This window comes from Amia ocellicauda, chromosome 13, assembly GCF_036373705.1.
Source record: "Amia ocellicauda isolate fAmiCal2 chromosome 13, fAmiCal2.hap1, whole genome shotgun sequence".
In the NCBI taxonomy this organism is placed as follows: Eukaryota; Metazoa; Chordata; class Actinopteri; order Amiiformes; family Amiidae; genus Amia; species Amia ocellicauda.
In genome coordinates this window covers 7,106,157-7,128,004 of record NC_089862.1, presented here as the reverse complement: position 1 = coordinate 7,128,004, position 21,848 = coordinate 7,106,157, and the positions used below count along the sequence as shown (strand labels likewise).

Here is a 21,848-nt window from a genome sequence, read left to right as displayed (position 1 = left end):
CAGCCTGTGGGCAACAGGTAGTGGGGTGGGGGTGGGAGGGTGCTCTAGGCCCTTGGTGTTCCCTTCCCGGTATCTGTACTGACCGCTGTATCCCTGTTGTAGCTGGAGCTCGGTGGATGGGAGTGATCAGGTCTGTAGCTGCTGTGACTCCAGCTGTAACCCTCTGTCTGGATCTAGGCTTATTGGGAGGTTTGGCAGGGACTTGGCTTTCAAGGAGGGTAAGGATGCTTTGCCTGGTTGTGAGTGTGGTACTGGGCTATAGAGTCTGGCTGGATCTAAGCCTCTCCACCTTCCAGAATGGGAAGGTGATGCCATGGTGTCTGTGCGTGTGCTGGAGAAGCCGCAGGATGCCGTCCCTCCAGTGGAGACGAATGCCCAGAGGTCTCCCCTGACTGCAGAGGACGGCAAAGCAGCAGGTACTGGGGCCTTTGCGTGGGGAATGTGCCTCTTGAATTGGAGCCAGAGGTTGTGGTCCCTTGCTGTAGTCTGGGTTTGACCTAAAGTGACTGACCTGTGCTTTCTTTGCAGGCATCTCTGCTGAGGTTGTGCTCCTGGCTGGTGTGGTGGCTGCTGTGGCTGTGTTGTGCATTGCTGTGCTGGGGACTGTGCTGTACAGGAGAGCAAGCCCACCCACGGCTTGACTGTGGTGTGACTGATCAATAAAGCTGAGAACAGACCATGACCCGTGTCTTTCCTCTTTGCTCTCCAAGTTCTGCATGATCTCAATCAATGGATGCTACAGATCATGTAAAGCTGTCCTTTAGCGCTCCGTTTGAGTGTTGCTGCTTTCCAGCATCTCTGCAGCTCTTGTGCAGAGAATTGGGCTCTGGAGGGTGAGACACGACTGCTTCGGGAGAAGGTTCAGTGTTTGGGAACATTGCACCCTAGTCACATGTGGTGGCAGGAAACTGTATTTTAGAACATGCAGGAGGAGGACGGGGATCGTTATGACCCCAGATGCCAGGGTTACAAACCATCACATGTGACCCTAAGCTACACGGTTAGATCAGATGTGTGTATGACGAATTCTTGGTCAAAAAGCATGGTTGCACGCTTAGGTATTCAATCCGAGCAAATGTGACTCAGCCTATGAGGGACTAACTTTCTGTTAAGCTAACGTCCTTGTATGGGAGAAACCTGTGCATCATTGTGCAATGAACAATGCCTGGGTCTGTCTGTGTATACCTAGAGGATGGTTTGATGCCATTATAGAGTGTTGGGTCTGTTCCGTCTAATCTGCTGCTTGATTTGAAGTGTATACATTTGTCACAGAGCGGCAATCCGAGCTAGGATTGTGTACCTTTGATTTAGGTGTATGTGGGGTCATAATGTTCTGATCCCAGAACTGTTCGTGCCTTATTTCTCTGCCGAAACACCGCAAATCCTTTGAAACTCCTGGAAACAAAAGGACGTAATGAAGATGAAACTGACATTGTCATTTTGGTACAGACTTCGGAGCCAGTGTCGTTTAAAATAGTCGAATCAATGTATTTTGACACAAACTAGTGAATATTTCGGGGTGCGAGCCGCATACGCCAGGCGCTCCTCCGAGCTGCACGAGTGAACCGAGGAGCGGTAAGAGCACTGCGCGCAATAGCCGCATTTCTCGAGGAAGAAAACCCCGTACAGGCTTTCTCTGAGGGTCATGTAGTTTGTAATGTACTCGTATACCATCCCAGTCACGACAGCAACAGGTGAGCGAGCATTCACTGAGTAGACGTTCATAATTGCGAGCACTCAGAACGGCCATTCCTCTCGTTGTTAATGTCTGACATTGCCCTGTTCACTGTTGAACAATCTCAGCGGCAGCCATTCTCGACTGGCATTTTTCCGGTTTGTGTTTCTCCTTGCTACGTTGTGCCTTATGCATTTATCTTCGATCAAGTGAAAGTTGTGGCCTTTCGTATTTTAAGGTCTAATCGGCTGACAGACTAAAAACAAACACTCTGTACACTAGGACAAATGGCTGATTTCGCAAGCCTGTAGCCCATGCTATGAAGACCCTACATAGGCGAGAAAGACATCGTTTGAAAGCTCCCGGTTTCTAGTTTCTCTATAGTCTCTAGTACATTTTGTAGTTTTGATAAACCTACAATTTACTACTTGGCTCGCGGACGATATGAAAATATTGGGGCGGAGTGTAAAGGGTTAAGTTTCACGTCAGTTAGTACGCATGTTACGGATGCTAAATAGTATGCGTTTTTGATATCAAAAATACAGTTAATGAAATCAACAATACAGTTGCTGATGTGAAAAATACAAATGTTGATATCACAAGTAGCAGATCATTCTTGATACCAACAATTGTATTTTTGATATCAGAAATTATGGACTAAATGTCACAGCGGCTTGCCATACATTTTCAGTGTGCACTCGGTGATGCTGGAAGTAATTGGTTCGTTGCAATCAGGGCATCAAATCGTGTCTCGTTACAAGGAGGACGTGATTTTGCACACTGTCCGTTTAAAGTATAACTCGAAGCTCAATTACAATAGGAATGTGTGAATCAACAGATAATCCATGTGGTTTTGCACTTCCGTTCTTTGGAAAAGCCAACACTGTCTCTGAAGAAAACCCGTTACAATGTCATGCACTTAATCTTCACTGCTACTGGTACGAGTGTCGCATGCAGACCGAATCTTCGAATGGTCGTATTCAATGTTTCTATTACTATTTAGGACCAAAAAACAAATGATAAAGGTATAGTTGTGCTCATTCAGCTTCACATGAGTCGGAACTGTCTCTAAAAAGCTGTGGAAGTCTTGGAGATGAGTGCTCAGTAGGTAGGGGAGCTGTGCGTTGAGAGCCAGGGCAGTGAAGTGAGCGCAGCGGGGCGCGGCGGGGTTGCCGACAGACAGTGATGTGGCATCTGACCGTGATTGTGTGGCAGCAAAGCGAGAGCTCCACCAAAGAGCCCGATTGGCCCGCTGGGGTGGCTGAAACCCTCGTGCACCCTGCTGCGCCAGGGCCAGCCCTCAGCCAATCAGGGCGCCGGATTATTTAAGGAGCGGAGCGCCGCTTCTCGGTAGTTCGTTGCCGAGTTGCACAATGGAGAGGTCTGGGATGAGCGTGCGGGTCTGGAGTCTTGTCTGTTTGCTGATGGCGGCTGCGGCGGATGTTTCTGTAGCCCAGGGTCAGAACTGCTTGGTTAGTGACAACGAGAAAATGGCGTGTGGTGCCCCTGCTATCAGTAGAGCCGACTGTGAAGCGAGTAACTGCTGCTTTGATCAGAGGGGAAGACAGCCCTGTTATTACAGCAATGAGGGTGAGTGTTCAGGGCAACATATCGTACAAAGGGCTCCTGAGCGCGTTGCTTTGCTAATCTTCTCCCCTCTCCCTCCAGTGACTGTGCAATGCACCACGGATGGTCAGTTTGTGGTTGTAGTACCCAGGAATGTGACCACGCCTCCGCTGAGCCTTGACACGGTCAGCCTGCTAGGGGGTCAGAGCGCCCCCTGCAGCCCTGTTGGCACCACTGCTGGCTTTGCCTTGTTCCAGTTCCCAGTCAGTGCCTGTGGAAGCACGCTGAAGGTGAGGAAGCGTTTCCCAGCTTTGCCCTGAGCATTGCAGCGCCTTGTGGTCATTGTCTCGGCTGCATAACGTGAGGGTCTGCCTCCCTCTTCCAGAGTGAGGGTGGCGATGTGGTGTACGAGAACACGATGTCCTCTAAACGCGATGTGCAGAACGGGCCTGATGGCTCCATCACCAGGGACAGCTACTATGAGTAAGTGGGGCTCCCCAGTGCCCGTCTCCTTGTGCCAGTACCCGACTAGGTCCAATGGCTGCCTGCTTCTCCTTCCAGGCTGACCTTCCTGTGCAAGTATTCGGGCAGTGAGCTTGTTCCCGTGGAGGCTGTAGTGTACACTGCAGCCCCGCCTCCTCCTTCAGTCGTGGCCCCGGGACCTCTCAGTGTGGAGCTCAGGATTGCAACGGGTACTGTGACGAGCCCTTGTACGTGGCCATGCTATGAACTGGTTTCCAATGCATGCTGGCTTCTTAAAGCTCCCTGTCGTTCCTCCTGTAGAAGCTGTGTATGCCTCCTACTACGGTGATGGGGACTACCCCGTGACCAAGGTCCTGCGGGATCCTGTGTATGTTGAGGTTCGCATCCTGAATAGGACCGACCCCAACATTGTCCTGACGCTGGAAGACTGCTGGGCAACTTCCACCCCCAGCCCACTCGGCCAGCCCCAGTGGAGCCTGCTGGTTGCTGGGTAACTGGAGCCCTGTATCTCTTTCCGGCCGGCTCGTGTTGCTGGTTTAGGTAGACCTCTGAACCCAATTGTGGTGCTCTTTCCAGGTGTCCGTACAGAGACGACCAGTACCAGACCACCTTGGTTCCCGTGGCTGGCTCCTCAGGGCTGCCATACCCAACGCACTACAAGCGCTTCATCGTGCAGATGTTCACTTTTGTGGATGCTGGCTCCCAGCTCCCTCTGAAGGAGAAGGTAAGGGTCTATTGGCCAAGGAGTGCCATGGTCTTGACTGTATTCCCAATGGTGGCATTGTATTGTACTGCATCTCCTGCTTCCCCAGGTGTTCATCCACTGTAGTGCAGCAGTGTGCCAACCCAGTGCTACTGACAGCTGTGTCGCTCCATGCAGCCAGAGAATGAGTGAGTGGCTCGGTTCCAGTGTGAGCTGGAATGGCATCTTTCCCTAAGGCTCTGCCAGTGGAGGGCCTGCTTCTGTAATGCTGCTCTTGTCCCTTCAGGGAGAGCTGTTGCCCCGGTGCAGAGGGCCTCCAGGGAGACGGCAGTGGTGTCCAGTGGGGAAGTGATCCTGACTGCCTCTGAGCTCTCTGCTGTGGACAGGAGGGCTTCTCCCCGTGAAGGTGAGGAGGGGAGCTTTGACTGTCTGCTGGCGCTCCGTCCTCTGGTGTCTGCGCCCTTGTGAGCTGCCTGTCCCTCTCCTGTCTCCACAGTGTCCCAGGCCTTCGGCTATGCTGTGCTGACTGTGGCTGCCTTCACGGTGCTTGTGCTCTGTGCTGTACTGCTGGTGGCTGTGTGGAGATCCAAGCCCCACAGGCGGGAAACCCAACTGTAGCTGGATCAGGCTTTTGAATAAAACTGGACTGTGAAATATGTGACTCGATCAGTTTCTTATTGCCTTGCAAAGATCCTTCAGCCGTGTGCTCCACAGGCCCTTGGTTCAGTGGGTGCTCTTCCCTCTAGTAAGGCACTCCAACAGGTGTGTAGTACTCCTGGCCCTACTGTACGTTTCACAGTGGTGGCCAGGGCCTTTGCTAGTGTGGTGAAAGGTGATGACAATTATAGGGGGCCCCACAACATCCAGCAGTTAGCCTCTATATATATATATATATATGTATCTATATACACCTGTTCTGTGAATAATTCTATTTTATATTAGTTGTATGCCTGAGAATTGAATGAAAACCACACAAACATGCAATTTGGTGACAAGCTTTCCAAGTATCTGCTCCTCTGCCCTCCCGAAAAATGGTTTGGCCGATCCGACGTTGTTATTAATTATGCAGTGACAAACAGCAGGGGGACCCAATGAATTGTAAGTCCCACCCCAGCTCGTGAACTGATCCAATCAGAGCTGCTGAGGTTAGCGGTGAAGTTAGTGGATGAGCAGGACACTGACTGACTGAAAATGTCTGGGAAAGGAAAACCTAAATCAGGGTACTAGTAACGCCATGAAAAGAAGGGGAGAGAGAGGCCAGGAGAATTGCTGTATCCCAGTCTATCAAGACGTTCTTTAAGACCGGTTAGTGTATTGTCATTTCTCTGCCAGATTTACTTTCGTGGGCATAGGAAAACTACCGGTCAGTATTGTCACATAATTTTCCTTACCGGCGCACACCGCCACCAACAGAATGATAATGTGGTTGAAATCCCCGTCTTTTTTACGCTGTTGTGAATAGAGTTGGTTTGTATAACACAGGGAAAATGGACACGAGTCACGACGCATGTCACAAGCATTACCGACCTGCCGGCTTTTGATGTATTTTAATACAGTCACGAAAACACGAATACAACACACTGCTCTTGGATGGATGTATTCGCTTTAATTAATATATTATGCAGTACCATATTATCTTCATTCAAAATGAACACTGAGTAATTTTAGTGGTATTTTTTTTAACATTTGACTGCATTCTTGTTAATTTCTGAATGTTTACTTTTTGATTTATGATTTATAACAGACTGATGGGAATAACTATTATAGGCCTATTGCTGGTCCATTTTTAAAATTGGTTTTGTAATTATTATTTAATAATTTCTTGGCTTTTGTTAGTTTTTAATTAGTTTGTATTGAATAATGGTATGAGGACTTTAAACAGTGTTTCATAAGTTATGGCTTAATGGCATTCTTTGGATGTAGTATTTATATAAACATTTAACTTTTAAAATTAAGGTTTACTTAAATTTAAAAGACTTAGAAGAAGGTCAGATTCACCCAGCTTGCCACTCATTAGTGAGCAAATATACACAGGATCTTACAGCAGGCTTTGAGAATGAAGTGAGGCATCTTAAGTCTGTGTATAATGTCATATTTGCAGACTGCCAGTCTCCTCTCGACCTGCTGAATTCAATCTACAGGATGCAGCTCCACAGCATTTTTGGAGAAGTGTGTGTTGCAGTGGGCATCTTCTGCACTCTGCCTGTCTCTGTTTCTGGTGCAGAAAGGGCTTTCAGCAAGTTGAAGCTTGTCAAGAAATCTCAGGTCTAACCAAACTCAAGAGAGGTTTTATAACCTTGCCTGACTTTCAATTGAAAGCCAGCTAAACAGACAGCTGGACTACAAAGACATCATAAGTGACTTTGCCAACAGAAAGGTCTGACAATGGGATTTTGGTTCATCCTACGTGAAGGGACGTGAAAGGTCATCAAAGGTTAAAGATCAATCAAACCGATATACATATACTAATGATTCGTATAATTTTCGTTGTTATTTAAATGTGCATTGCTGATTGAAATTTGTTTTAGTGTTTGCTATGTATTTGTTTTTATATTTAATGTTATATTTGTGTATTTTGCTTTTGCCGATGTTCAGTAAAGACCTTTATTTGCATTCATGTATGTTATCTGTTTTGTTATTTTGCAATAAACCCATATTAGGTTACAGTATACAGTATATGATATGGGTGGAGGGCGGTGGGGGCCCCGAATCCTCTTGCTACGGCCCTGGTGGTGGCAACAAGTGACCCCTCCATGTCTCCCCTCCCCATCAAACTTCCCTTTCATTTGTGAGGGGTTGCTGAGAGTATAGTCCTGACGTGGAGTAAACGTGGTCTCTTGCTTGCTCTGTATTGATCAGCATGTTGCCCAGATCCAAAGAAGAAATGTCAATAATGTTCCTGTAGCCAAGGAGGTGCCCTTGGCGCTGTAATGCCATGATCTGCTGTAGTGCCCAAGTACCCCCAGAAGGGGGAGGCAGCGACTGTCCTTTCTGTCGCTTGTGTTCACAGATACACTTGCTCACTGATACCCCGTTGCTCTAGAATCACTAAACGACGCTACTACGAGCTCGCTGAGTGGCACTCTACAAGCCGGCAGCCACATGGCCGAGGTAAACGGACTGTGAAACCATTCACAACTGGTCTCCTTTCAATGAACTCAAAACCACATCTCTTACAGCACACTGTGCTTTGGTGAATTTCAACAAGGTCTCATTGCCCTTGAACAAATTCCGTGTTAAAGTTCAAGGGGTGTGTGCGTGTATGTGGTATGGTTTCTCACAATTCATTCTTCGCAGTCACATGTAGAAGCAGGCTCTGAAACCGTTCACAATTGGTATTTAAAGTAGTCTTGAAAACGTTAGCTGTCATTTGAGGATTTGAGGCTCTTTTCATTCATGGGGGCAGTCGAATAACCTTACCGCCGTGCAATTCTTCATATTGCTTTAAAACACCTTAAAATACGACAGTTGTTTCATTTTGGCACTGCGTTGTATTATACTTTTCAGTGGAGTCCATGAGCTACAATATGCGATTAATTTTATTGATACCTGCTGTATAACCCTGCACTTAAACTGCCTTGTATCTGCAATACTTGAGACGGTGGTATCGGACCCTAATCTAACTGCCATATTAATTGTTCCAATTTGTTCTGCCCATTATTGAATTTAACCCGTATTTTCTCTTCTACTGGCTCGGTCTTTCTGAAGTTATTGAATATTATTGCAGTTACTGCGATTGGGTCTCAAGATACCACACTTGAGCTCTTGTATAGCCTATAGGTTATAAGTCATTTTCATTATAATTCTGTCATCTCTTGCATTTTATGATCAGCAGCTGAGGGCTATCAGCAAACACAGACACCGTCAGGGTCATCGCCACCCAAGGGCTGTTGATGTACTGAACTCCTTGTAATACCTAGAGCTTAATATCTAGTGCCTGTAGTCTAATGTATTACACATAGTCACGGTAATGGAGGTGTAAATCCGTAGGCTGAAGAGAGAGACCGCAGTGGGATAAACACGCAAGTTATATGTCACGGAGAGAAGGTACAGTATTCACTTCCATTGAAGCTCAGCAGTGCCAATGAATTCATGGTATTGAAATATTGTGTTGACAAATGCTGGCTTCCAACTAGTAAACTAAAACACTGAAATGACCTATTTACACATTCTGATGATTATGTGGTCAAAACGGGTTGCATGCCCCCTTTAACAAAACGTGTGTATTTCCTGCCGCAATATTCAACGTGTCAAAAACCCCATTCTCACTGAAAAGATTGCCGGATTTGGTGGCATTTTGTTGCTTTCAAAGTCTGTGTGAATCAGAATAGGGGCGCATTTTTGTGACCGCAACAGCAGGAGGTCATGCCACCTTTGAACAAGAACTATTGTCACACATATGGCATATGTTAAATACCATTACATCATGCAACATACAATATCTCAATACAGGCAAACGTGTTGCCCCCTCACACTGGGTTCGTTTCAAACGAAATCAGCTCGTTTGGAAACTAACTCGGGGTCGTTGTCGTGGTTCACTGTCGTGTTTTCTCAGGTCTCAGATCACTTGTGTTCATATTGCAATAATCAAGTGAGCTCGGATCGTTTTGTATTAATAAAACATGTGTACTTTTTACATGATTAGTGCACAAGAAATGGCAGCATAACGCCTACAATACCAATTACATACATATGACGGCAATGAAGTAACTGCAGTAGTCCTAACACATTTGACAGTCTACCTCTGTTACAAGCGAATAATAATACACGGGCGCGTCCGTCGTGGGCGCAGATCTGACCGGCAAAGCAATTCATTTTCACAATATGTGACGATTGCGTGTATCGTGAACGCATCCACTATTTAACACATACTGTATGCAGTTGCTGAACACAACAATAGGCTGCATATTATAATGAGTGTTGCGCTGCCGAATGCTGATTGGTTTGCCTATATACACATATACAATAACACAGTAGTGTGACGTCCCCTAAATATCCATCTAGGAGAATTTTACCGTTATTGCCATAACTTTAAACATAGTGCTACTTTAACTAATACATTAAATGCAGGGTTTTTATAGCAAGTCGTTATTTCTGACACTTATTGACACTGATCTGACACAAACAAACGTACAAAAAAGCCGCAAAATGATTGAAACAGGACTGGCTCACACACAGCATCTTTCTATTCAATTGTACACTCGGGTGTATACACGTTAACTTTAACTTGCATTCTACTCCATTTAGAAAACAATGAGAGAACAATCTTTTCTAACACCCTGGATGAGAGGAATCTAGCCCAATATCCAGTTGTTGTCAGATTACTGATGTTACCGTTAACAATAAGTACATGCATCAATGCATAAATGCGCGTGTTATCTAAACTCCACGTTCCTCTTCTTTCTGAATAAGAACCGAGAGCTCCCAGTGTCACATTCAAGTTTTTCCACCAGCATTGAAGTGAGTGTAGCCTAAATAATGAAATCGGCACAGCACAAAACCACGCTCACACAGCCGCAAAATCGGTTCCGTGGTCCCTGCTGGCTGCAGCTGTGCAGGACCCAACACACTGGACACGCTGGATCCGCGCCGCTGCTGGCGCTGCGCCACTTGTCGCCTCCTTTGATCAAGCCGCTCTCTCAGCCGGAACTCGGGCGCTCAGCGTGAAGCGAATTCCACGTGAAAATGTCGCGCTGTCTCCTCAGAGAGACGCGCTGAGCGGGATCATGTCAGTGTATAAAAGGAGGCTGTGTGGGCTGGGTAAGCATCGCGGATCTGTGAGCTAGCCTTGTATTGTGGCCGCAATGCTGCGTGCGAGGGTTTCGTGGTGTGGGCTGCTAGTGCTGTGTGTGGTCGCTGGGCTCTGCGACGCCGGGAGAGTTTCTAAGTGGGCGAGAGCCAAGCCTGCTGTCAGAGGGAAGCCTGCTGCCAGAGCCAAGCCTGTCGCCAGAGCCAAGGCCGTTGTGCGAGTGGACTCTTCTCTGTTCAAGCAGCAAGTCTCCCCCGTCGTGTGGGCGCAGTGTGGGGAGAGCGCGATCCAGGTGTCGGTGGAGAGAGACCTGTTCGGTACCGGCAGACTGATCCAGGCTGCGGATATCCAGTTGGGAGGCTGTGCGCTCAGCGGGCAGAACGACACGGTCCTGGTCTTCCAGTCGGAGCTGCAGGGTTGTGGCAGCGCCCTGTCGGTAAGTAGGGGAGGGGAATAAGGCTGCAGACTCGCACGGTGAATGGGTAAAACCATCCCGAGCTTAAGCGTTGCGCCTTTCACTTGTAGATGACCGAGGACGAGCTGGTGTACAGCTTCTCCCTAAACTACAACCCGTCCCCGATTGCCAACACTGGCATCGTGAGAACCGACCCTGCTGTTGTCCACATCGAGTGCGTCTACCTCCGGTGAGGACTCTGCCGCAGTACTGCTTCAGCCTAGCTGCTGTAGGATCGGTGTGTAATTGCTGTCTGCTCCCTAGGCTCCACAATGTGAGCAGCGATGCCCTGCAGCCAACCTGGGTCCCCTACACCTCCACCAAGTCTGCGGAGGATCTCCTGGACTTCTCCCTGCAGCTCATGACTGGTAGAGGCCAACCTAATGCAGCTCTAAGCCTCCCGTTTACCGGAGTGCTGCTCTGCTCTGCAGAGGCCTCATGCTGCTCCCTGTCTCGGCAGATGACTGGAGCTCCCCGAGACCCTCCAACGTGTACTTCCTGGGGGACGTCCTGAACATCCAAGCCTCTGTCAACCAGGCCAGCCACGTGCCCCTGCGGCTGTTTGTGGACAGCTGTGTGGCCACCTTGACCTCTGACCCGACCTCTTCTCCCAGTTATACTTTCATTGGGAACTATGGGTGAGTGAGATCCCATAGTCAAGCATGGCCAGTGTGCTTGCAGGTGTTGGCTCTCGACTCTGAGCGGGGCCATTATAATGGATTTCCTCCTGTGCCCAGTTGCCTGATTGATGCCAAGGTGACGGGCTCCAGTTCTCACTTCATGCCAAGACCTCAGGATGTCACGAAGCTGCAGCTGGTGCTTGATGCCTTCAGGTTCCACAATGAAGCCAACAGCTCCGTACGTCTCCCAGCCACTGTGCCTCTGTGCTTTTGTATCTTTGGCTTGTTTGGGCTCTGCTTTCTCAACCGTGTGGCTGCTTTGGCATTGAAGCAGCTCTCCCAAGGTGCACTAACCATGCCAATGTCTGTTCTGCTCAGATCTACTTGACCTGCCACCTGAAGGTGACTGCTGCTTCCCAGGCTGTGGACAACCTGGACAAGGCCTGCCAGCCTGTGGGCAACAGGTAGTGGGGTGGGGGTGGGAGGGTGCTCTAGGCCCTTGGTGTTCCCTTCCCGGTATCTGTACTGACCGCTGTATCCCTGTTGTAGCTGGAGCTCGGTGGATGGGAGTGATCAGGTCTGTAGCTGCTGTGACTCCAGCTGTAACCCTCTGTCTGGATCTAGGCTTATTGGGAGGTTTGGCAGGGACTTGGCTTTCAAGGAGGGTAAGGATGCTTTGCCTGGTTGTGAGTGTGGTACTGGGCTATAGAGTCTGGCTGGATCTAAGCCTCTCCACCTTCCAGAATGGGAAGGTGATGCCATGGTGTCTGTGCGTGTGCTGGAGAAGCCGCAGGATGCCGTCCCTCCAGTGGAGACGAATGCCCAGAGGTCTCCCCTGACTGCAGAGGACGGCAAAGCAGCAGGTACTGGGGCCTTTGCGTGGGGAATGTGCCTCTTGAATTGGAGCCAGAGGTTGTGGTCCCTTGCTGTAGTCTGGGTTTGACCTAAAGTGACTGACCTGTGCTTTCTTTGCAGGCATCTCTGCTGAGGTTGTGCTCCTGGCTGGTGTGGTGGCTGCTGTGGCTGTGTTGTGCATTGCTGTGCTGGGGACTGTGCTGTACAGGAGAGCAAGCCCACCCACGGCTTGACTGTGGTGTGACTGATCAATAAAGCTGAGAACAGACCATGACCCGTGTCTTTCCTCTTTGCTCTCCAAGTTCTGCATGATCTCAATCAATGGATGCTACAGATCATGTAAAGCTGTCCTTTAGCGCTCCGTTTGAGTGTTGCTGCTTTCCAGCATCTCTGCAGCTCTTGTGCAGAGAATTGGGCTCTGGAGGGTGAGACACGACTGCTTCGGGAGAAGGTTCAGTGTTTGGGAACATTGCACCCTAGTCACATGTGGTGGCAGGAAACTGTATTTTAGAACATGCAGGAGGAGGACGGGGATCGTTATGACCCCAGATGCCAGGGTTACAAACCATCACATGTGACCCTAAGCTACACGGTTAGATCAGATGTGTGTATGACGAATTCTTGGTCAAAAAGCATGGTTGCACGCTTAGGTATTCAATCCGAGCAAATGTGACTCAGCCTATGAGGGACTAACTTTCTGTTAAGCTAACGTCCTTGTATGGGAGAAACCTGTGCATCATTGTGCAATGAACAATGCCTGGGTCTGTCTGTGTATACCTAGAGGATGGTTTGATGCCATTATAGAGTGTTGGGTCTGTTCCGTCTAATCTGCTGCTTGATTTGAAGTGTATACATTTGTCACAGAGCGGCAATCCGAGCTAGGATTGTGTACCTTTGATTTAGGTGTATGTGGGGTCATAATGTTCTGATCCCAGAACTGTTCGTGCCTTATTTCTCTGCCGAAACACCGCAAATCCTTTGAAACTCCTGGAAACAAAAGGACGTAATGAAGATGAAACTGACATTGTCATTTTGGTACAGACTTCGGAGCCAGTGTCGTTTAAAATAGTCGAATCAATGTATTTTGACACAAACTAGTGAATATTTCGGGGTGCGAGCCGCATACGCCAGGCGCTCCTCCGAGCTGCACGAGTGAACCGAGGAGCGGTAAGAGCACTGCGCGCAATAGCCGCATTTCTCGAGGAAGAAAACCCCGTACAGGCTTTCTCTGAGGGTCATGTAGTTTGTAATGTACTCGTATACCATCCCAGTCACGACAGCAACAGGTGAGCGAGCATTCACTGAGTAGACGTTCATAATTGCGAGCACTCAGAACGGCCATTCCTCTCGTTGTTAATGTCTGACATTGCCCTGTTCACTGTTGAACAATCTCAGCGGCAGCCATTCTCGACTGGCATTTTTCCGGTTTGTGTTTCTCCTTGCTACGTTGTGCCTTATGCATTTATCTTCGATCAAGTGAAAGTTGTGGCCTTTCGTATTTTAAGGTCTAATCGGCTGACAGACTAAAAACAAACACTCTGTACACTAGGACAAATGGCTGATTTCGCAAGCCTGTAGCCCATGCTATGAAGACCCTACATAGGCGAGAAAGACATCGTTTGAAAGCTCCCGGTTTCTAGTTTCTCTATAGTCTCTAGTACATTTTGTAGTTTTGATAAACCTACAATTTACTAATGGCTCGCGGACGATATGAAAATATTGGGGCGGAGTGTAAAGGGTTAAGTTTCACGTCAGTTAGTACGCATGTTACGGATGCTAAATAGTATGCGTTTTTGATATCAAAAATACAGTTAATGAAATCAACAATACAGTTGCTGATGTGAAAAATACAAATGTTGATATCACAAGTAGCAGATCATTCTTGATACCAACAATTGTATTTTTGATATCAGAAATTATGGACTAAATGTCACAGCGGCTTGCCATACATTTTCAGTGTGCACTCGGTGATGCTGGAAGTAATTGGTTCGTTGCAATCAGGGCATCAAATCGTGTCTCGTTACAAGGAGGACGTGATTTTGCACACTGTCCGTTTAAAGTATAACCCGAAGCTCAATTACAATAGAAATGTGTGAATCAACAGATAATCCATGTGGTTTTGCACTTCCGTTCTTTGGAAAAGCCAACACTGTCTCTGAAGAAAACCCGTTACAATGTCATGCACTTAATCTTCACTGCTACTGGTACGAGTGTCGCATGCAGACCGAATCCTCGAATGGTCGTATTCAATGTTTCTATTACTATTTAGGACCAAAAAACAAATGATAAAGGTATAGTTGTGCTCATTCAGCTTCACATGAGTCGGAACTGTCTCTAAAAAGCTGTGGAAGTCTTGGAGATGAGTGCTCAGTAGGTAGGGGAGCTGTGCGTTGAGAGCCAGGGCAGTGAAGTGAGCGCAGCGGGGCGCGGCGGGGTTGCCGACAGACAGTGATGTGGCATCTGACCGTGATTGTGTGGCAGCAAAGCGAGAGCTCCACCAAAGAGCCCGATTGGCCCGCTGGGGTGGCTGAAACCCTCGTGCACCCTGCTGCGCCAGGGCCAGCCCTCAGCCAATCAGGGCGCCGGATTATTTAAGGAGCGGAGCGCCGCTTCTCGGCAGTTCGTTGCCGAGTTGCACAATGGAGAGGTCTGGGATGAGCGTGCGGGTCTGGAGTCTTGTCTGTTTGCTGATGGCGGCTGCGGCGGATGTTTCTGTAGCCCAGGGTCAGAACTGCTTGGTTAGTGACAACGAGAAAATGGCGTGTGGTGCCCCTGCTATCAGTAGAGCCGACTGTGAAGCGAGTAACTGCTGCTTTGATCAGAGGGGAAGACAGCCCTGTTATTACAGCAATGAGGGTGAGTGTTCAGGGCAACATATCGTACAAAGGGCTCCTGAGCGCGTTGCTTTGCTAATCTTCTCCCCTCTCCCTCCAGTGACTGTGCAATGCACCACGGATGGTCAGTTTGTGGTTGTAGTACCCAGGAATGTGACCACGCCTCCGCTGAGCCTTGACACGGTCAGCCTGCTAGGGGGTCAGAGCGCCCCCTGCAGCCCTGTTGGCACCACTGCTGGCTTTGCCTTGTTCCAGTTCCCAGTCAGTGCCTGTGGAAGCACGCTGAAGGTGAGGAAGTGTTTCCCAGCTTTGCCCTGAGCATTGCAGCGCCTTGTGGTCATTGTCTCGGCTGCATAACGTGAGGGTCTGCCTCCCTCTTCCAGAGTGAGGGTGGCGATGTGGTGTACGAGAACACGATGTCCTCTAAACGCGATGTGCAGAACGGGCCTGATGGCTCCATCACCAGGGACAGCTACTATGAGTAAGTTGGGGCTCCCCAGTGCCCGTCTCCTTGTGCCAGTACCCGACTAGGTCCAATGGCTGCCTGCTTCTCCTTCCAGGCTGACCTTCCTGTGCAAGTATTCGGGCAGTGAGCTTGTTCCCGTGGAGGCTGTAGTGTACACTGCAGCCCCGCCTCCTCCTTCAGTCGTGGCCCCGGGACCTCTCAGTGTGGAGCTCAGGATTGCAACGGGTACTGTGACGAGCCCTTGTACGTGGCCATGCTATGAACTGGTTTCCAATGCATGCTGGCTTCTTAAAGCTCCCTGTCGTTCCTCCTGTAGAAGCTGTGTATGCCTCCTACTACGGTGATGGGGACTACCCCGTGACCAAGGTCCTGCGGGATCCTGTGTATGTTGAGGTTCGCATCCTGAATAGGACCGACCCCAACATTGTCCTGACGCTGGAAGACTGCTGGGCAACTTCCACCCCCAGCCCACTCGGCCAGCCCCAGTGGAGCCTGCTGGTTGCTGGGTAACTGGAGCCCTGTATCTCTTTCCGGCCGGCTCGTGTTGCTGGTTTAGGTAGACCTCTGAACCCAATTGTGGTGCTCTTTCCAGGTGTCCGTACAGAGACGACCAGTACCAGACCACCTTGGTTCCCGTGGCTGGCTCCTCAGGGCTGCCATACCCAACGCACTACAAGCGCTTCATCGTGCAGATGTTCACTTTTGTGGATGCTGGCTCCCAGCTCCCTCTGAAGGAGAAGGTAAGGGTCTATTGGCCAAGGAGTGCCATGGTCTTGACTGTATTCCCAATGGTGGCATTGTATTGTACTGCATCTCCTGCTTCCCCAGGTGTTCATCCACTGTAGTGCAGCAGTGTGCCAACCCAGTGCTACTGACAGCTGTGTCGCTCCATGCAGCCAGAGAATGAGTGAGTGGCTCGGTTCCAGTGTGAGCTGGAATGGCATCTTTCCCTAAGGCTCTGCCAGTGGAGGGCCTGCTTCTGTAATGCTGCTCTTGTCCCTTCAGGGAGAGCTGTTGCCCCGGTGCAGAGGGCCTCCAGGGAGACGGCAGTGGTGTCCAGTGGGGAAGTGATCCTGACTGCCTCTGAGCTCTCTGCTGTGGACAGGAGGGCTTCTCCCCGTGAAGGTGAGGAGGGGAGCTTTGACTGTCTGCTGGCGCTCCGTCCTCTGGTGTCTGCGCCCTTGTGAGCTGCCTGTCCCTCTCCTGTCTCCACAGTGTCCCAGGCCTTCGGCTATGCTGTGCTGACTGTGGCTGCCTTCACGGTGCTTGTGCTCTGTGCTGTACTGCTGGTGGCTGTGTGGAGATCCAAGCCCCACAGGCGGGAAACCCAACTGTAGCTGGATCAGGCTTTTGAATAAAACTGGACTGTGAAATATGTGACTCGATCAGTTTCTTATTGCCTTGCAAAGATCCTTCAGCCGTGTGCTCCACAGCCTGAGTCCAGGCCCTTGGTTCAGTGGGTGCTCTTCCCTCTAGTAAGGCACTCCAACAGGTGTGTAGTACTCCTGGCCCTACTGTACGTTTCACAGTGGTGGCCAGGGCCTTTGCTAGTGTGGTGAAAGGTGATGACAATTATAGGGGGCCCCACAACATCCAGCAGTTAGCCTATATATATATATGTATCTATATACACCTGTTCTGTGAATAATTCTATTTTATATTAGTTGTATGCCTGAGAATTGAATGAAAACCACACAAACATGCAATTTGGTGACAAGCTTTCCAAGTATCTGCTCCTCTGCCCTCCCGAGAAATGGTTTGGCCGATCCGACGTTGTTATTAATTATGCAGTGACAAACAGCAGGGGGACCCAATGAATTGTAAGTCCCACCCCAGCTCGTGAACTGATCCAATCAGAGCTGCTGAGGTTAGCGGTGAAGTTAGTGGATGAGCAGGACACTGACTGAAAATGTCTGGGAAAGGAAAACCTAAATCAGGGTACTAGTAACGCCATGAAAAGAAGGGGAGAGAGAGGCCAGGAGAATTGCTGTATCCCAGTCTATCAAGACGTTCTTTAAGACCGGTTAGTGTATTGTCATTTCTCTGCCAGATTTACTTTCGTGGGCATAGGAAAACTACCGGTCAGTATTGTCACATAATTTTCCTTACCGGCGCACACCGCCACCAACAGAATGATAATGTGGTTGAAATCCCCGTCTTTTTTACGCTGTTGTGAATAGAGTTGGTTTGTATAACACAGGGAAAATGGACACGAGTCACGACGCATGTCACAAGCATTACCGACCTGCCGGCTTTTGATGTATTTTAATACAGTCAAGAAAACACGAATACAACACACTGCTCTTGGATGGATGTATTCGCTTTAATTAATGTATTATGCAGTACCATATTATCTTCATTAAAAATGAACACTGAGTAATTTTAGTGGTATTTTTTTTAACATTTGACTGCATTCTTGTTAATTTCTGAATGTTTACTTTTTGATTTATGATTTATAACAGACTGATGGGAATAACTATTATAGGCCTATTGCTGGTCCATTTTTAAAATTGGTTTTGTAATTATTATTTAATAATTTCTTGGCTTTTGTTAGTTTTTAATTAGTTTGTCTTGAATAATTGCATGAGGACTTTAAACAGTGTTTCGTAAGTTATGGCTTAATGGCATTCTTTGGATGTAGTATTTATATAAACATTTAACTTTTAAAATTAAGGTTTACTTAAATTTAAAAGACTTAGAAGAAGGTCAGATTCACCCAGCTTGCCACTCATTAGTGAGCAAATATACACAGGATCTTACAGCAGGCTTTGAGAATGAAGTGAGGCATCTTAAGTCTGTGTATAATGTCATATTTGCAGACTGCCAGTCTCCTCTCGACCTGCTGAATTCAATCTACAGGATGCAGCTCCACAGCATTTTTGGAGAAGTGTGTGTTGCAGTGGGCATCTTCTGCACTCTGCCTGTCTCTGTTTCTGGTGCAGAAAGGGCTTTCAGCAAGTTGAAGCTTGTCAAGAAATCTCAGGTCTAACCAAACTCAAGAGAGGTTTTATAACCTTGCCTGACTTTCAATTGAAAGCCAGCTAAACAGACAGCTGGACTACAAAGACATCATAAGTGACTTTGCCAACAGAAAGGTCTGACAATGGGATTTTGGTTCATCCTACGTGAAGGGACGTGAAAGGTCATCAAAGGTTAAAGATCAATCAAACCGATATACATATACTAATGATTCGTATAATTTTCGTTGTTATTTAAATGTGCATTGCTGATTGAAATTTGTTTTAGTGTTTGCTATGTATTTGTTTTTATATTTAATGTTATATTTGTGTATTTTGCTTTTGCCGATGTTCAGTAAAGACCTTTATTTGCATTCATGTATGTTATCTGTTTTGTTATTTTGCAATAAACCCATATTAGGTTACAGTATACAGTATATGATATGGGTGGAGGGCGGTGGGGGCCCCGAATCCTCTAGCTACGGCCCTGGTGGTGGCAACAAGTGACCCCTCCATGTCTCCCCTCCCCATCAAACTTCCCTTTCATTTGTGAGGGGTTGCTGAGAGTATAGTCCTGACGTGGAGTAAACGTGGTCTCTTGCTTGCTCTGTATTGATCAGCATGTTGCCCAGATCCAAAGAAGAAATGCCAATAATGTTCCTGTAGCCAAGGAGGTGCCCTTGGCGCTGTAATGCCATGATCTGCTGTAGTGCCCAAGTACCCCCAGAAGGGGGAGGCAGCGACTGTCCTTTCTGTCGCTTGTGTTCACAGATACACTTGCTCACTGATACCCCGTTGCTCTAGAATCACTAAACGACGCTACTACGAGCTCGCTGAGTGGCACTCTACAAGCCGGCAGCCACATGGCCGAGGTAAACGGACTGTGAAACCATTCACAACTGGTCTCCTTTCAATGAACTCAAAACCACATCGCTTACAGCACACTGTGCTTTGGTGAATTTCAACAAGGTCTCATTGCCCTTGAACAAATTCCGTGTTAAAGTTCAAGGGGTGTGTGCGTGTATGTGGTATGGTTTCTCACAATTCATTCTTCGCAGTCACATGTAGAAGCAGGCTCTGAAACCGTTCACAGTTGGTATTTAAAGTAGTCTTGAAAACGTTAGCTGTCATTTGAGGATTTGAGGCTCTTTTCATTCATGGGGGCAGTCGAATAACCTTACCGCCGTGCAATTCTTCATATTGCTTTAAAACACCTTAAAATACGACAGTTGTTTCATTTTGGCACTGCGTTGTATTATACTTTTCAGTGGAGTCCATGAGCTACAATATGCGATTAATTTTATTGATACCTGCTGTATAACCCTGCACTTAAACTGCCTTGTATCTGCAATACTTGAGACGGTGGTATCGGACCCTAATCTAACTGCCATATTAATTGTTCCAATTTGTTCTGCCCATTATTGAATTTAACCCGTATTTTCTCTTCTACTGGCTCGGTCTTTCTGAAGTTATTGAATATTATTGCAGTTACTGCGATTGGGTCTCAAGATACCACACTTGAGCTCTTGTATAGCCTATAGGTTATAAGTCATTTTCATTATAATTCTGTCATCTCTTGCATTTTATGATCAGCAGCTGAGGGCTATCAGCAAACACAGACACCGTCAGGGTCATCGCCACCCAAGGGCTGTTGATGTACTGAACTCCTTGTAATACCTAGAGCTTAATATCTAGTGCCTGTAGTCTAATGTATTACACATAGTCACGGTAATGGAGGTGTAAATCCGTAGGCTGAAGAGAGAGACCGCAGTGGGATAAACACGCAAGTTATATGTCACGGAGAGAAGGTACAGTATTCACTTCCATTGAAGCTCAGCAGTGCCAATGAATTCATGGTATTGAAATATTGTGTTGACAAATGCTGGCTTCCAACTAGTAAACTAAAACACTGAAATGACCTATTTACACATTCTGATGATTATGTGGTCAAAACGGGTTGCATGCCCCCTTTAACAAAACGTGTGTATTTCCTGCCGCAATATTCAACGTGTCAAAAACCCCATTCTCACTGAAAAGATTGCCGGATTTGGTGGCATTTTGTTGCTTTCAAAGTCTGTGTGAATCAGAATAGGGGCGCATTTTTGTGACCGCAACAGCAGGAGGTCATGCCACCTTTGAACAAGAACTATTGTCACACATATGGCATATGTTAAATACCATTACATCATGCAACATACAATATCTCAATACAGGCAAACGTGTTGCCCCCTCACACTGGGTTCGTTTCAAACGAAATCAGCTCGTTTGGAAACTAACTCGGGGTCGTTGTCGTGGTTCACTGTCGTGTTTTCTCAGGTCTCAGATCACTTGTGTTCATATTGCAATAATCAAGTGAGCTCGGATCGTTTTGTATTAATAAAACATGTGTACTTTTTACATGATTAGTGCACAAGAAATGGCAGCATAACGCCTACAATACCAATTACATACATATGACGGCAATGAAGTAACTGCAGTAGTCCTAACACATTTGACAGTCTACCTCTGTTACAAGCGAATAATAATACACGGGCGCGTCCGTCGTGGGCGCAGATCTGACCCGCAAAGCAATTCATTTTCACAATATGTGACGATTGCGTGTATCGTGAACGCATCCACTATTTAACACATACTGTATGCAGTTGCTGAACACAACAATAGGCTGCATATTATAATGAGTGTTGCGCTGCCGAATGCTGATTGGTTTGCCTATATACACATATACAATAACACAGTAGTGTGACGTCCCCTAAATATCCATCTAGGAGAATTTTACCGTTATTGCCATAACTTTAAACATAGTGCTACTTTAACTAATACATTAAATGCAGGGTTTTTATAGCAAGTCGTTATTTCTGACACTTATTGACACTGATCTGACACAAACAAACGTACAAAAAAGCCGCAAAATGATTGAAACAGGACTGGCTCACACACAGCATCTTTCTATTCAATTGTACACTCGGGTGTATACACGTTAACTTTAATTTGCATTCTACTCCATTTAGAAAACAATGAGAGAACAATCTTTTCTAACACCCTGGATGAGAGGAATCTAGCCCAATATCCAGTTGTTGTCAGATTACTGATGTTACCGTTAACAATAAGTACATGCATCAATGCATAAATGCGCGTGTTATCTAAACTCCACGTTCCTCTTCTTTCTGAATAAGAACCGAGAGCTCCCAGTGTCACATTCAAGTTTTTCCACCAGCATTGAAGTGAGTGTAGCCTAAATAATGAAATCGGCACAGCACAAAACCACGCTCACACAGCCGCAAAATCGGTTCCGTGGTCCCTGCTGGCTGCAGCTGTGCAGGACCCAACACACTGGACACGCTGGATCCGCGCCGCTGCTGGCGCTGCGCCACTTGTCGCCTCCTTTGATCAAGCCGCTCTCTCAGCCGGAACTCGGGCGCTCAGCGTGAAGCGAATTCCACGTGAAAATGTCGCGCTGTCTCCTCAGAGAGACGCGCTGAGCGGGAT

The 21,848-nt window shown here is 47.6% G+C and overlaps 3 protein-coding genes across 3 annotated transcripts; all 3 read left to right on the top strand.

The window, feature by feature from the left end:
* The first annotated feature begins 3,048 nt into the window (after positions 1–3,048).
* LOC136766950 (zona pellucida sperm-binding protein 4-like) lies at positions 3,049–5,045 on the top strand. Its single transcript, XM_066720929.1, has 9 exons — positions 3,049–3,265; positions 3,344–3,531; positions 3,627–3,724; positions 3,803–3,933; positions 4,025–4,214; positions 4,301–4,448; positions 4,537–4,615; positions 4,714–4,833; positions 4,924–5,045. The coding sequence occupies exons 1-9, from the start codon at positions 3,049–3,051 to the stop codon at positions 5,043–5,045; spliced, it is 1,293 nt and encodes a 430-aa protein (XP_066577026.1).
* A 5,127-nt stretch (positions 5,046–10,172) lies between these two features.
* Positions 10,173–11,270, top strand: LOC136766984 (zona pellucida sperm-binding protein 3-like). Its single transcript, XM_066720958.1, has 3 exons — positions 10,173–10,612; positions 10,702–10,820; positions 10,895–11,270. The coding sequence occupies exons 1-3, from the start codon at positions 10,232–10,234 to the stop codon at positions 11,142–11,144; spliced, it is 750 nt and encodes a 249-aa protein (XP_066577055.1). The 5' UTR covers positions 10,173–10,231; the 3' UTR covers positions 11,145–11,270.
* A 3,442-nt stretch (positions 11,271–14,712) lies between these two features.
* On the top strand, positions 14,713–16,742 carry LOC136766949 (zona pellucida sperm-binding protein 4-like). The gene is made up of 9 exons (XM_066720928.1): positions 14,713–14,961; positions 15,040–15,227; positions 15,323–15,420; positions 15,500–15,630; positions 15,722–15,911; positions 15,998–16,145; positions 16,234–16,312; positions 16,411–16,530; positions 16,621–16,742. Exons 1-9 carry the CDS (start codon positions 14,745–14,747, stop codon positions 16,740–16,742), a joined length of 1,293 nt encoding a protein of 430 aa, XP_066577025.1. The 5' UTR covers positions 14,713–14,744.
* The last annotated feature ends 5,106 nt before the right edge of the window (positions 16,743–21,848 follow it).

Coding starts and splice junctions, on each gene's coding strand:
- LOC136766950 (XM_066720929.1), top strand. CDS start 3,049: ATGGAGAGGTCTGGGATGAGCGTGCGGGTCTGGAGTCTTGTCTGTTTG. Junction 3,266..3,343: donor CTGTTATTACAGCAATGAGG/GTGAGTGTTCAG, acceptor CTCTCCCTCCAG/TGACTGTGCAATGCACCACG. Junction 4,449..4,536: donor AGCTCCCTCTGAAGGAGAAG/GTAAGGGTCTAT, acceptor CTGCTTCCCCAG/GTGTTCATCCACTGTAGTGC.
- LOC136766984 (XM_066720958.1), top strand. CDS start 10,232: ATGCTGCGTGCGAGGGTTTCGTGGTGTGGGCTGCTAGTGCTGTGTGTG. Junction 10,613..10,701: donor GTTGTGGCAGCGCCCTGTCG/GTAAGTAGGGGA, acceptor TTTCACTTGTAG/ATGACCGAGGACGAGCTGGT. Junction 10,821..10,894: donor ATCGAGTGCGTCTACCTCCG/GTGAGGACTCTG, acceptor TCTGCTCCCTAG/GCTCCACAATGTGAGCAGCG.
- LOC136766949 (XM_066720928.1), top strand. CDS start 14,745: ATGGAGAGGTCTGGGATGAGCGTGCGGGTCTGGAGTCTTGTCTGTTTG. Junction 15,421..15,499: donor ACCAGGGACAGCTACTATGA/GTAAGTTGGGGC, acceptor TTCTCCTTCCAG/GCTGACCTTCCTGTGCAAGT. Junction 16,531..16,620: donor GAGGGCTTCTCCCCGTGAAG/GTGAGGAGGGGA, acceptor CTGTCTCCACAG/TGTCCCAGGCCTTCGGCTAT.